Source organism: Mandrillus leucophaeus, unplaced genomic scaffold (assembly GCF_000951045.1).
Source record: "Mandrillus leucophaeus isolate KB7577 unplaced genomic scaffold, Mleu.le_1.0 Scaffold727, whole genome shotgun sequence".
In the NCBI taxonomy this organism is placed as follows: Eukaryota; Metazoa; Chordata; class Mammalia; order Primates; family Cercopithecidae; genus Mandrillus; species Mandrillus leucophaeus.
In genome coordinates, this window is record NW_012107886.1 from 1,171,295 (window position 1) to 1,184,074 (window position 12,780).

The 12,780-nt window shown below is 42.2% G+C and overlaps 1 protein-coding gene across 1 annotated transcript in view; it reads right to left on the reverse strand.

The window, feature by feature from the left end:
• Positions 1 to 12,780, reverse strand: part of ITPR1 (inositol 1,4,5-trisphosphate receptor, type 1) — a 354,179-nt gene that overhangs the window by 185,438 nt on the left and 155,961 nt on the right. Inside the window, exons 11-14 of the mRNA XM_011965454.1 lie at positions 10,391 to 10,486; positions 4,284 to 4,438; positions 1,480 to 1,579; positions 311 to 471 (exon numbers count right to left, since the gene is read on the reverse strand). Coding sequence (XP_011820844.1) covers positions 311 to 471; positions 1,480 to 1,579; positions 4,284 to 4,438; positions 10,391 to 10,486 — 512 coding nt within the window. The remainder of the gene's footprint in view (positions 1 to 310; positions 472 to 1,479; positions 1,580 to 4,283; positions 4,439 to 10,390; positions 10,487 to 12,780) is intronic.

Below are 12,780 nucleotides of genomic sequence, written 5' to 3' on the forward strand. Positions count from 1 at the left end.
GACAGGGTTTCACCATGTTAGCCAGGCTGGTCTTGAACTCCTGACCTCAAGTAATCCACCCACCTCAGCCTCCCAAAGTGCTGGGATTACAGGTGTGAGCCACTGCGCCTGATCTTCATAACTTTAGAGAGTCAAAAAATGAATGTAAAAGTACTATTTCTTAAAAGTTACAAATTGAAGCCACCCATAAATGCCAAGGCCTGCTACCCCGTGTTCAGCTGACCAGAGTCACCATTCTCTCCCTCCACCATGGATGTCAGAAATTCTCAGTGGGGGAGGACGGCTGTGCTGAGCACATGGGAGTGCTCACCTCCTTTCATTCTGGGTGATGGTGCCCTTCTCCAGCTTCCCAGCAATGGAGCCCAGCACCTTGCTGGCATCATTGGCAAAGTCCAGGTCCCGAACTTCAGCAGGAGAAACGGGAACTATGGCAAATGCTTCCTTATCCTCCTTCACAGGAGAGGTGCCAATCTGAAATTCAAGGTGGTCCTTGTGAGATAATCTCTTAGATGGGAAGGGTAAGACTTTAATCAAACACTACATTTACAAGACATTGGCTGATCCCAAGATACTGGAGCTATCTTGCAGTTAAAATGACACAGGAAAAAAATCTGTAAGGATGTACTCCAAATGGTTAACAGATGTTATCTCTGGAAATTGGTATTATGGGGACCAGTGAGGAAGAAAAGGGGCACTACTATCATTTTTAACTTCATTTGTTACAGGGAGCATGTCAGATTCTCATATTTAAAGAAGATGTTTGTAAATATATAGAGAAAAAGCAAACATGGAAAATGGTAATTAATGACTCTAAGTAAGGAGCATTATAGGATAGACACTGCACCATTATTTCAACTTTTCTATAAATCTAAAAATGTTCAGTAAAGAAGTGAAAAATTCCAATAACCTTCCCCAATGCCACAACAAAATAAAAGTTATATGAGAGCGTCCCTCCATTTTTTAAAAGAAAAGCCCCATGTATATGTATTTATACTCTGTGAACCGGGAGACAGGGGAAAGGAGAAGTAGGGAGAGAAAGTAAAGGGGCTGAGAGAACATTCATGAAATAAAAGTGTATATTGAAATACAGAGAGGAATAAATAATAGAGATTGGGGAATCAGAATCAACTAGAGAATCAACTAGATACTTGATGTACCTCATGATACAAGAAAACATTCCCCAGCTAAATTATCCTTCAGACAGTCATGAAATGTGGTTGAAATCCAGATAATTGCTCAACCATTAGGGCAGAAGCCATGGAATAAAATTAAAAAGTTCTAGTTATTTCAAAAGCCCTAGGTTTGCTCCACTCAGGTCTCTTGGAAACTATTCTTTCGTCACATTCCAGTTCGGCCATGACCACACTCTCGCCAAAGCAACAAAACTCCACAGCTCCATACTCCCTAATGTGTCCTCAAAGAAGCCCTTTCATTAGGAAACACAAGACCAAAAAGAGACAGGCAAGTCCCAGGACTTACTTTTAGCATCACGGGCTTTTCTTCTTCCTTGTCAATAGGAATATTTGTGCTGTGAACCCAGGTATTAGTACATAGGTGTCTGAGCCGAACATAAGAGTTCCTAACAGCGAAAAAAGGAGGGTTTTAGGAAAATAAATATTGAGGTTTACTCTATAGCCCCTAGTCTAGAATATAATGTATCAAAATATAAATAGGAAAGTGGTTTCCCACTGCATACACTGGGCAATACACACAAAGGGACAAATGGTTCTGGTCCAAGCCACATTCTGATGCATTTACAATAGAAAAGCATTCATAATGACTCCACAATTACTGTTATATGCTATACTTCTAAATATAAGATCATACTCCACGAATGAGTGTTTCAGCATAAACAGAGCGTGAGATAGAGCAACAGGAAGTACTTACGGGGCATATATTAGTGCTTATAATAAGAAATAATAATACAGCAATGATTGAAATTTTCATATGGATCAGTGAAACAATAAATTACATCATAAAATTTCTGGAAAAAAATGAGTATTTACTAATCTTGCGGTAGGGAAAGCCCTTTGAATCATGTGACAAAATGTAAGATTCCTAAATTTTAAAAGTAAAAGATGAATAACTCTCATGACATAGTTTAAATTTTATATCATCTATATAGAAAAAAAAAAAGAACCATCATAAATCAAGTTGAAAAAATATCATCAGAGCCTGGGAAAATAAAAGAGTAGCGCATTGCATTAAAAGGTTGTTACTCTACACACAAAGGGCTGTTACAAATCGATAAGAAAAATATGAATATTGGAAGTGACAATGGGAGAAGGACACAAAGTGGTAATTTAATAATGAAATACAAACGACCAAGAAGCACGGAAGCATAGATTCAACCTCCTTAGTATATGAGTTACACAGGGTAAAACAGTATCATTTTATTGTATCATATTCCAAAGATCTTAAAGACTGATAAAACCCAGCATCAATAAGACCTTAGGGAAGTAAGTCCTATGTATTGTTGGTGAGAGTGTAATCAAGTAAAACTCTGAAAAGAAGTCTAGAACCTTGTAGAACACATAAAATATATCTATCCTTTCATCTACCAGTCCTATTTTCAGGTATTTTTCCTTCAGTGGTGATAGTACAGGTACAAATGAGGCAAACAGATGTTCAACAAAGCATCATGTATAATAATAAAAACTGTAAACAATCTGATATTTCAATAATGGACTTGTTAATAGAATACAATTCTATTATATTCTATTGTTACAATGTAATATTAACATATTACATATTAATAATTATATTAATATATTGTATTAATACAGTATAACAGAACAGTCCAAATATGAACCAGTTAATACAATATTAACTAGTTGATACTATAGTTATTTAAAGATGATTACACTTGACTACATCAGTTCTGTTTTTTTTTTTTCCTTTGGAGACAGGGTCTTACTCTGTTGCCCAGGCTGGAGTGCAGTGGCACAATTTGGGCTCACTGCAACCTCTGCCTCCAGGTTTAGGTGATACTCCCACCTCAGCCTTCCAAGTAGCTGGGACTACAGGTGTGTGCCATCATGCCTGGCTAATGTTTTGCATTTTTTGTAGAGTCGGGGTTTCATCATATTATCTAGCTGGTCTCAAACACCTGGACTCAATCAAGTGATCTACCTGCTTCGGTCTCCCAAAGTGCTGGGATTACAGGTGTGAGCCACTGTGCCAGGCCTGATTACAACAATTATTTAAAATGACAATTGATATTCATTTGTTTGGAGGTATGTATAAAACATAGTATTCAGTTAAAAAATGTTTAAAATAGCTTATGATCCCATCTATAATAAATGATACAGTCATCTCTGTCTGACCAGAGACTTGTCTAAAACTACATAAACCAAAATGTTACCAGTAGCTACCTCTGAATGGTTGAAACACAACTAATACTTCACAAGGGGCCATACGTGTAATCCATGAACAACACTGACATTTCCATTAACCAACATCGCATTGAAGAGTCAGAATTGCCCAGACAACCCTATCTGTCTTAAACATTTAAGATTTTGGGTTCTGCTATGGGACCACTGACTTATGATATGTTGCTTAAACTCTCTGAGCCTCAGTTTCTTCATCTACAAGAAAGAGTGACAGCATTACCTATCTCTCACTGGATTTTTTGAGAAAGATTAAATTATATAACACAAGTGGAGTACTTAGTTTGTGCCTAGCATGCAGTCAGCGCTCAATAAGTATCAGCCATTATTATTAATATTGTTGATTCTGTTAAGAATAAGCTTTTCCCCCCATTTATAGTCTAGTTATTTCCCCTCAAAAAATGCATTCTTAAGCAACAAAACTAAAAGTTAAATTTTAAAAAATAACAAGATTTCTGATCTAACGTCTCAATACTTGTTAATAAAATTACTATGCACACAGTGAACTTTAGGTATTTTATCTTCTAGAATCTTTCTTTTCAATGGTTTATTCTATTTCCATTCAATTTCCTAGTTTCCTCTACTCCTTTCCTTTTTCCCCAAACCAAAGGCTCTCCCAAGGTTTGGGGAAGGAGGAAGGGAGTAGAGGGAACTAGGAAAATTGAGCTACTTGGGCTTAAGGTTTGGCTTGTTTACCTAAATATAGCACTTCTCATTCAACTACTGAGAACTTACCAGTGGTGAGCCATTAAAAAAATTAGTTGCCATACCTTTCATCAAATCCTTTATAAAAATCTAAAAGAAAAGGCAGTAACGATTTGGATCCCAAGAAACCTGGTCAGGCCACCCATACAAGACCTGATTCTTTGGGGATAAGCAATTTTAAAATCATACCTTGGGACAAGGCTGTCGCCTCCACGGAGAGTGGTGGGGTCTAACTCAAAAATGGAGGAGATGTCATTGCCTTCGGGCACAGAGACCAGGGAGTACACCATCTTTTCTTGGGCATTCCGCAACCTACTTCGAGAGGCATCCTGATCAGGGTCTACCTGAGGAGGTAAAGTCATCAAATCAAGAACTGTGCATGCCAAACCCTTCACTCTCTACAATTATTCCACAATCCACAGGAACGGAGAAGAAAGGATCGTGAACATCAGCAGTTGGCAGCAAAAGGACCACAGTTACAGAGCAGTCCTAAAAGATGACAACTGGCCATGCAGCCAAGGATATTTACACTCTACCTCTTTGTGTTGCAATAAAAATGTTCTGGCTGGGAGTAGTGGCTCACGCCTGTAATGCCAGCACTTGGGGAGGCCAAGGCAGGTGAATCATGAGGTCAGGAGTTCAAGACCAGCCTGGCCAAGATAATGAAACCCCATCTCTACTAAAGATACAAAAAATTAGCCCAGGCTGGGTGCAGTGGCTCAAGCCTATAATCCCAGCACTTTGGGAGGCCAAGGCAGATGGATCACCTCAGTTCAGGAGTTCAAGACCAGCCTGACCAACATGGTGAAACCCCATCTATACTAAAAATACAAAAATTAGTTGGGCGTGGTGGCAGGCACCTATAATCCCAGCTACTTGGGAAGTTGAAACAGAAGAACCGCTTGAACTCGGGCAGCAGAGGTTGCAGTGAGCTGAGATCGTACCACTGCACTCTAGCCTAGACGACAGAGTGAGACTGTCTTTAAAAAAAAAAAAAAAAGTTTCAACAATGTGGAGTTACACTAATAGATGACCATGGAAGGAGTGCTCTAGCTGAATTTAAAAAAAGAAAAAAACTCTACACAGGTACACCCATCCACAGGAGCTCAGGGAGAGGGGATTTTCAGGAAACTCATCCTGCAGATTTGATTATCGGTAGCTGTATTCATCTACAGTGACAATTGTCTACTGACAATATGATACAGTGACTTCCCAGGAGAAAAACTAAAACAAAATAAACCTGAATCCAAGTGTTCGTAAGCAGCAACCCCAATGCAGCCAAAAGAAATATTTGAGAAGTCAGCGTAGCCCTGAAAAAGATGTCCATCATTAATTGAGAGGGCTGCTGATGACAGGTCTGGGAAGACGGGCCTCTGCTGCGACATCAGGGATTTGCCTGAGAGCAAAGAAAATCTCTGATAGCGAAGGCTGAGGAACGATGATGAAAACTTTCTCGAGAAACTAGAAAAGCACATTCTAGGCTCAAAAGCCCATTTGCCTACAGAGATTCAAGGAGGGGGCTTAGACATGGAGCCTGCTCAGAAGGGCTTGGCCAGCTCGCTCTCAGCCCGGCAACTGTACATTGGGTGATTTTCCATGTCTAACATCCTTGCAGGATGACATCATCCACCTGCATCTACTGAGGAAGCACATTTTCTTTGTCACTACAGCCTGCTTTTCTTAGGCTGAAGCTCTGCCTCCTTTCCAGACAGGGAGGAAGAAGACTTCACCAGGAAGACAAAGGAATCAAAAAACGGAAATCAAATCAAAGGCAAAGGAGAGAGAATCTAACTTCACGGGGCCTGAAATGCAGGAGCGCAGGGCGATAGCCTGTCAGTTCAGCCGCGACTCCCGACCTCTATGTGTGTTTTTTTAAAAAAGGTTCTTTTAATACCCAAAACCTGTATCTCTTCTCTGTCTCACGCTTTCTCCTCTAATCACTCGTCCCTTTACTTGAACAAATCCCAGACCCTTTATTCTATCTACGCTAAAGGAAGAATCACCTGGAGAGCGACAGAACACTTCTAAAACCTCAGTTTAGGAGCAAGAACTTTGAGTAACATTTGTTCTCTCCTAACCACCTGGCAAAGCACTCCACATGCCACTTTCAAAATAAACTCTGACCCGGTTATGGTTTGAGACACAGAGCTCAGCTACAGGCTGGCAGTTAAGTTTCAGAGACCTGTGGGAGTCAAGAGGAAAATCACAATTGCATTACGTCCACTGTGTCTGGAAACACGACTGAGAGGCAGCGTCCTGACATCCTTTCAGTGTGCAGTCGGCGCCTGCCACCTAGTGGGAAGAAAGGCACATGTGCAGAAGCCTGGCAGAGGAGCAAGAGCCTCTAGTGGTCCTTTTTCTCCCTCTGGCGCCAAGCAAATGTCTTCAGGGTCCTGTATTTAGAAGGACGAGCACCACAAAGCCGAGTGAGGTCCAAGGCAAAAACCACAGGCACTGAAGCTGTTCTTAGGGAAACCAACCAACGACCAGCATATAGAATGAGGCGCCTCCTCTCCCAAACTCAAACAACTCGAGGTTTTCCACCAAAGTTTCCAAACCAAGAAGAGTATGAGGGGGGTGGGGTCCTCCTAGTACTAACACCTTGCCACAGAGGCAGATCTGTGCTGTTGGCCGTGTGGGTGTAGGGTAAGATCCCCTCTCCACACACCCCTCCTCCACACGCAGCCCATCTCCAATCAACATCCAAGTAGCCAGAGTGATGCAGTCTAGATCTGCACCCAAGGCTGCTGGCACATCCGCCTCTCTGATACCAAGAAGCACAAAAACGTCAAAAGACCACTGAACTCTGAGGGAGCCTCAGATGCAGGATGAGTCAGGACCACTCTCAATGGCTGCTTCCTCCTCCGTACCAGGAAGATTCTGAAACCCGCCCTAACTCCTTTTATACGCTGCTGTGCAGCCCAGACAACCTGGTGGATGCAAAGGCACTAAAAAATGCTAATGATCTTGGAGAAGTTGAAAAATGCCACTTGTACAGATGAAGGAATTGAGGCTCAGAGAGGGAAAGTAACTTGTCCAAGGTCACACAGCTCATAAATGGTACATCTGGTATTTAAACTGTGCTCTTCCTCCTGCACAGTAAATGCCAGTCTTCCCTCCCATACCAGGAGGCCAGGAGAGCAGCCCTCTACCCGTCAGAGCACAAAGTTCACTTAGACATCAGCGCTCACTGAAAGGAGCTGCAGCTTGCCTAATCTCAGAGGTAAGACTTCCTCTGTGTCACCACAGACGGCAGCATGGAGACCACCGGATGTCGGCCACACAGAGGCAGCTCCTTCTCTGGAAATAAAGAAGGTGCAAGGACAAGAACCGTCCTCTGAAACACGATGTCCCTGCCAGTCTGTGTTCAAACAGTAACTACATGAACATGGTGCAGAGAAGTTTTGCCACAGAGTTCCTCATGCACTGACAGAGAGTTAAACTAGGTCAGGGTTTTCCAAGCCGTATTAACTGTGGACGCAAAGCTTTCAAAATGGACTCTAGAAATAGGGGTGACCAGGATGAAAAGAAGGAAGGTGAGTGTCGGGTACCCCAGTAGGGAGCAAAAAGGGGAGGAGAGGCTCCCCAGCAAGTCCACAAACTCACAGCAGGAAGGTCTCAGCTAGAGTGTCTTTCAAAGCCAACATTTCACCAACACATAACTAGAAGGATAACCATGACAGCAGAATTCACAACTCTTTCCAAGGACAATTACAATTTGAATTCCCTTCACCCAGTTCCCTTCATTAATGTGCTTTAAGAAAATCCCTCTAATTTTTTTTCAAAATCTTGCCAAAAAAAGAAATAAATACCCTCAATATTACGTTCCAGGTCCACTGAGATCATCATGAGACACACGTCAAACCCAGGAGCAACTGTTTTTCCTTAATCCTAGACCAGAATCAAGCACTCCACAAGAAAACTGTCTTACTTACATCCATCATTTCCATGTAACACAACCACTGCCTTCTTCAACCCATAAATGTGGACACCTGAAGTCCAAAGTGTCTACATATCAGCATTACTTGGCAATAAGGTCTCCAGAGAAAGATACATTTTGCACTTAAAATTCTAAACCATATTATACACTAAAGCCTATTTCTGACCTTGCAGAAATCAAGGACTGATTAGCTGAGTATCTAATCACACGCCAGGTGCACCACGCCTCACGTGTTACCGCCATAGCCTCAGTAACACTATCCACCTCACATACTTATTCCCTGAAAAAGCTGTGTGAGTCATAGATTAAGGTCAATAGCAGTAAGACAATTGGTTTTAAAAGTCCATCTTCTATATGGGGCATCACTGTCTCCAACCCTAGGAGTCTTCCAAGTGATACCAGGAACTTCTCCAACTTAGAAATGGAGACTCCGTTACTACACACAGAAATACCATCATGAACAACAGTTCCTGGACTACTCAAGACACAAAGGACTACGGTGCCTCTCAAGGGAAGCACAGAACATGATCGTGTTTTAAGGGCGCCTAAGGTTTCTCCTTCCCCAGCACTCAGTGACCGCAGTGACAGTTTCTTAAATGGAGCTCCAGATCATTTGGCCGCACCCTACCAGATGAAGACAAGAAAGCTCTTGTCCATACTTACTGAGGGCTGAAACTCCAGGCATTCTTCCTCAAAGTCAGGGTCTACCTGATGAAAAAGAATCATTAGGAAATTAAAACATCCATTGCTTTCTTAAGGACTGGGCCCCACTTGCAGGAGACTTCAAAGCCTGCAAACATCCTTGAGCAGCTAAGAACTTGTCCATTCCCTCTGTTCACAAAACCAGCATGCCACAACAATGACACAGGTCACACGGGTACAGCACACATGGAACATCTACCAGTCACCAAGAGATGGCTCTCAAGTATAGACAGAGGAAGACAATGAATTCACTGGCAAAGCAATAGTTAAAAGCCTGAGATGGATAAAAGATCAATACACAGTCACTGATAATCCTGCTTATTTTTAGTTAAAAATAAAAAATTTAGGCCTCCAGCAAGAGCTACATTAGCCTCAAAACATAGCAGATAATGCCACCACCGCTAGTCTTCAGGAAACCACATAAATCATCTCTCACAGCTGATTAGCTGGGTCTGTAATTCCCTATGGCTTTATCTTAAGTTTGAACTTAGACTTTTTGATCTTCAGTTCTTACATATATCAAAATCACCACTTCATGTATTAGGCACCGCAGGGGGCTGAGCACACTTAGAGCCAGCCTTCCTCGGGTTAGGCACAGGAGCAGTGCTGACACCCACCATCACCTTGGAAATCTCTCAGCGGTCTCATGGGTGGTCCCAGATAACAGTGGGGGTCTTTTGATGCATGACTAGAATCTGATAGAAATATGCATCGTACGTCTCCCAGCAGATTGGAGTAAAACTCAACATCTGTCACACAGTAGGATGGCTCCTTCATGTGATACAAAAATTAAAAGGTAAATTCCTCCTGTCCTTTAGCACTGAGTCTTTTGTCTCCTCAAAAACTCTTCACAGACTTTTTTTTTTTTTTCTTTGAGACACAGTCTTGTTCTGTTACCCAAGCTGGAGTGCAGTGGTGCGATCTCGGGTCACTGCAACCTCCACCTCCCATGTTCAAGCGATTCTCCCACTTCAGCCTCCCAAGTAGCTGGGACTACAGGCGTGCACCACCACACCTGGCTAATTTTTGTAGAGACGAGGTTTCACCATTTTGGCCACGCTGATATTGAACTCCTCAGCCTCCCAAAGTGTTGGGATTATAGGTGTGAGCCACTGTGCCTGGACCCTTCACAGACACTTAAGGTAAAGTTAATTTCTGTGATGTTTTGACATTCCTACAAGTAAAAGACAAGCCACTGTCTATTCCACTAATGCTGTTTTTCTTTATAAGATTACTGTAAGTAATTGTAAGATTATCCACTTCTTTATATGTCTTAGTGCTTCTGGTTCTACATACCATGTTTCCGCTGCAGCCTCAGTCGCTCATGCTAAGTGTGGGGCTGGTAGACAAGACGTGGGAAGGGTAGCATATAAGAGCAAAACGGAAGATAATACTGAAAACCTAGATTGGCATTATCTTCTAACTTACTTTCTCCCCACATCTTGATCAGCACCCCTGTCACCTACTAAAATGTGGTAATCATTTTTGACTCTTCTAGGGAAATGAGGCAGAAAGAAACAGAAAAACAGAAGGAAAAGCAAAGTGACTGAGTGTATTTCCCTAAGCCTTTTACTACACGATGGCTACAGCGGAATGAGAAAAGGTGATGAGATGCGTCAGCCTTGAAAGAGAAAACCACAGGGCTGCTGCTTACCTCTGCTGCCAAGTAATGCCCCGTGGCCAGGTGCTTGAAGCGGAAAAGGCTGTTCCAATACCCTGCTCCGCCCCGACACGGGTCATGCTGGACCACCTGCAAGAATGATCAACAGGAGTCAATGAAACGTCTACCTACACTAGGAAGACATTAAATTGCAGGCATCACAAGTCATAGTTCAGGAGTGGTATTTATAAGGTAGAAAAAAAAAAATCAGCATTTTCAACAAACCCATTGCCAGCCTCACACGTAACACCCAAACTCGAAAGTAAGCAATGTCTCTCCAAAGAAGGCATCGAGTCTCCTAGTTAACATACAATGGTTGGAATAAAAACTTCAATGGTTTTTGGGTTATTTGCCTTAGCCATAATGAAGTAGCAGATTCTGAAATGTTTCTACAAAAAGCACAGCCAATAAAAAGGGCTTTCATGGAGAACTGTTAAAGCCATCCGCACATGTACTCATGCACGCAGGCCTGTGCTCTGAAATGTGAAACTCAGTGCCTGGGCCAATGCATCAGAAAAATAAATGCAACATCAGCTTCTGGCCATGACAGAGTTAACCAGCACTGGTAGTTGGTGCCATAAACAATCAGACACTGCAGAGAATAGATGAAATTGCCATAGACAACTGGAAAACTGGATAAAATATCCCAAACAACTGTGTTCACACATTGGACAACTGGTGGTGCACAATGGTGATCTCTGAGAATAGGAAAACAAACGAGGCCAGCTCGGCTATTGCTCTGATTTTCTACCCAGGGGTCCCCTCTGGATGGCAGCATGAGGAGGAAGAATCCAAGCTGAGGGCACTAAGCTCATGGAGTTAAGGAGACAGATCAAAGTTGAGGGAGACTGAGGCAGCTAGAATTTGTGGGGATGGAGTACTAATGCATACAGAACTACACAGAGAAAAAGCTCTGCAACTCTGCATAGGAGCCTCCCTTGAGTTTTTGGCTGAACATCAGACTGCATATGCATAAGGCAAGACCCTATGAAGCCAAATGAAGAAAAACAAGGAGTCTGAACGCTGAACTTTCCCAGAGCTCACCCAGGGCTGGGAGGAGTCCTGATTCTGAAAAGCCAAAGCAGAGAGATCATGTGGAACACCCTGCGCATTAGTACACACATCAAAGGGGTCCCATCTTGGAAGGGGAGCTAAACTAGCCCCAAAATTAACTCTACACAACACCTGGCTGAAGAAAGCTTGAAAATAAGCCTTCAAAGGAGCAAAGGGATCCTACAGGTCACTTTAGTGTATAACAAAAGAAAATTCAGTACTCTTTAAAGGAACAACAGACTCCACATACTCAACAAACTTGTATTACAATGCTCAGTAAATATAGGACTAGACAAAGAATCAGAAAAATGTGAACCATGAACGCAGGACCTGTCAGACAGTATCAAATGACCCAGCACGTCTGTGGGGGTTGGTCAGGCAGCAGGGTAAACACACAGACACAGACAGACACAAACATACACACACACACACACACACACACACACACACAAAGGCATATCATAATCAGATTAACATAAACCAGAAATAAAAAAGAAAAATCTTTACAGCAGCCGAGGTAGGGGGAGGATGCAAGGCAGAGACATTATATACAAGGAACACATTTTTTTACCCATCAAATAATCACAAACAATGCAAGCCAAAAGACAATGGATCAAAATCTTTAAAGAAAGTAAAAAACTGTCTACCTAGAATTCTATACACAAAAAAAGTCCTCCAAAATGAAGGCCACATGGAGGAAATGGGACTCTGACACACTGCTGGTGAGAATATAAAATGGTGCAGCCATTCACTGTGGAAGGCAGTCTGGCAGTTCCTCAGAAGGTCAAAAATAGAATTACTACATGACCCAGAATTCCACTCCCAAGAGCCTTGAGAACATACATCCACATAAAAAGTTGCATATCAATGTTCATAGCAGCGTTATGGAGGAGCCAAAATGTGAAAACAATCCAAATGCTATTAAATAGTAAATGGGTAAATAAAATATGGCACATCTATACAATGGAATATTATTTGGCAATAAAAAGAAATGAAGTACTGATACATGTGGCACTATGAGCAAACTTTGAACATGTTATCTGGTGTGGTCTCAATATGCGTGTCCTCTCATCATTCATAGGTTGAAACCTACCCCCTAAGGTTATAGTATTAGAAGATCGTTTACATTATACTTCACCTTTGGGAGGTGATCAGGTCATGAGGCCGAGCCTTTATGAATAAAAACAGTGCCCTTATACAACAGACCCCAGAAAGTCCCCTCTCTTTCTGCCATGTGAGGACACAGCAGATGAACCAGGAAGAGTGTCCTCACCGGACACTGAATCTGCCAGTGCCTTGATCTTAGATTCCCAGCCTCCAGAACTATAAGA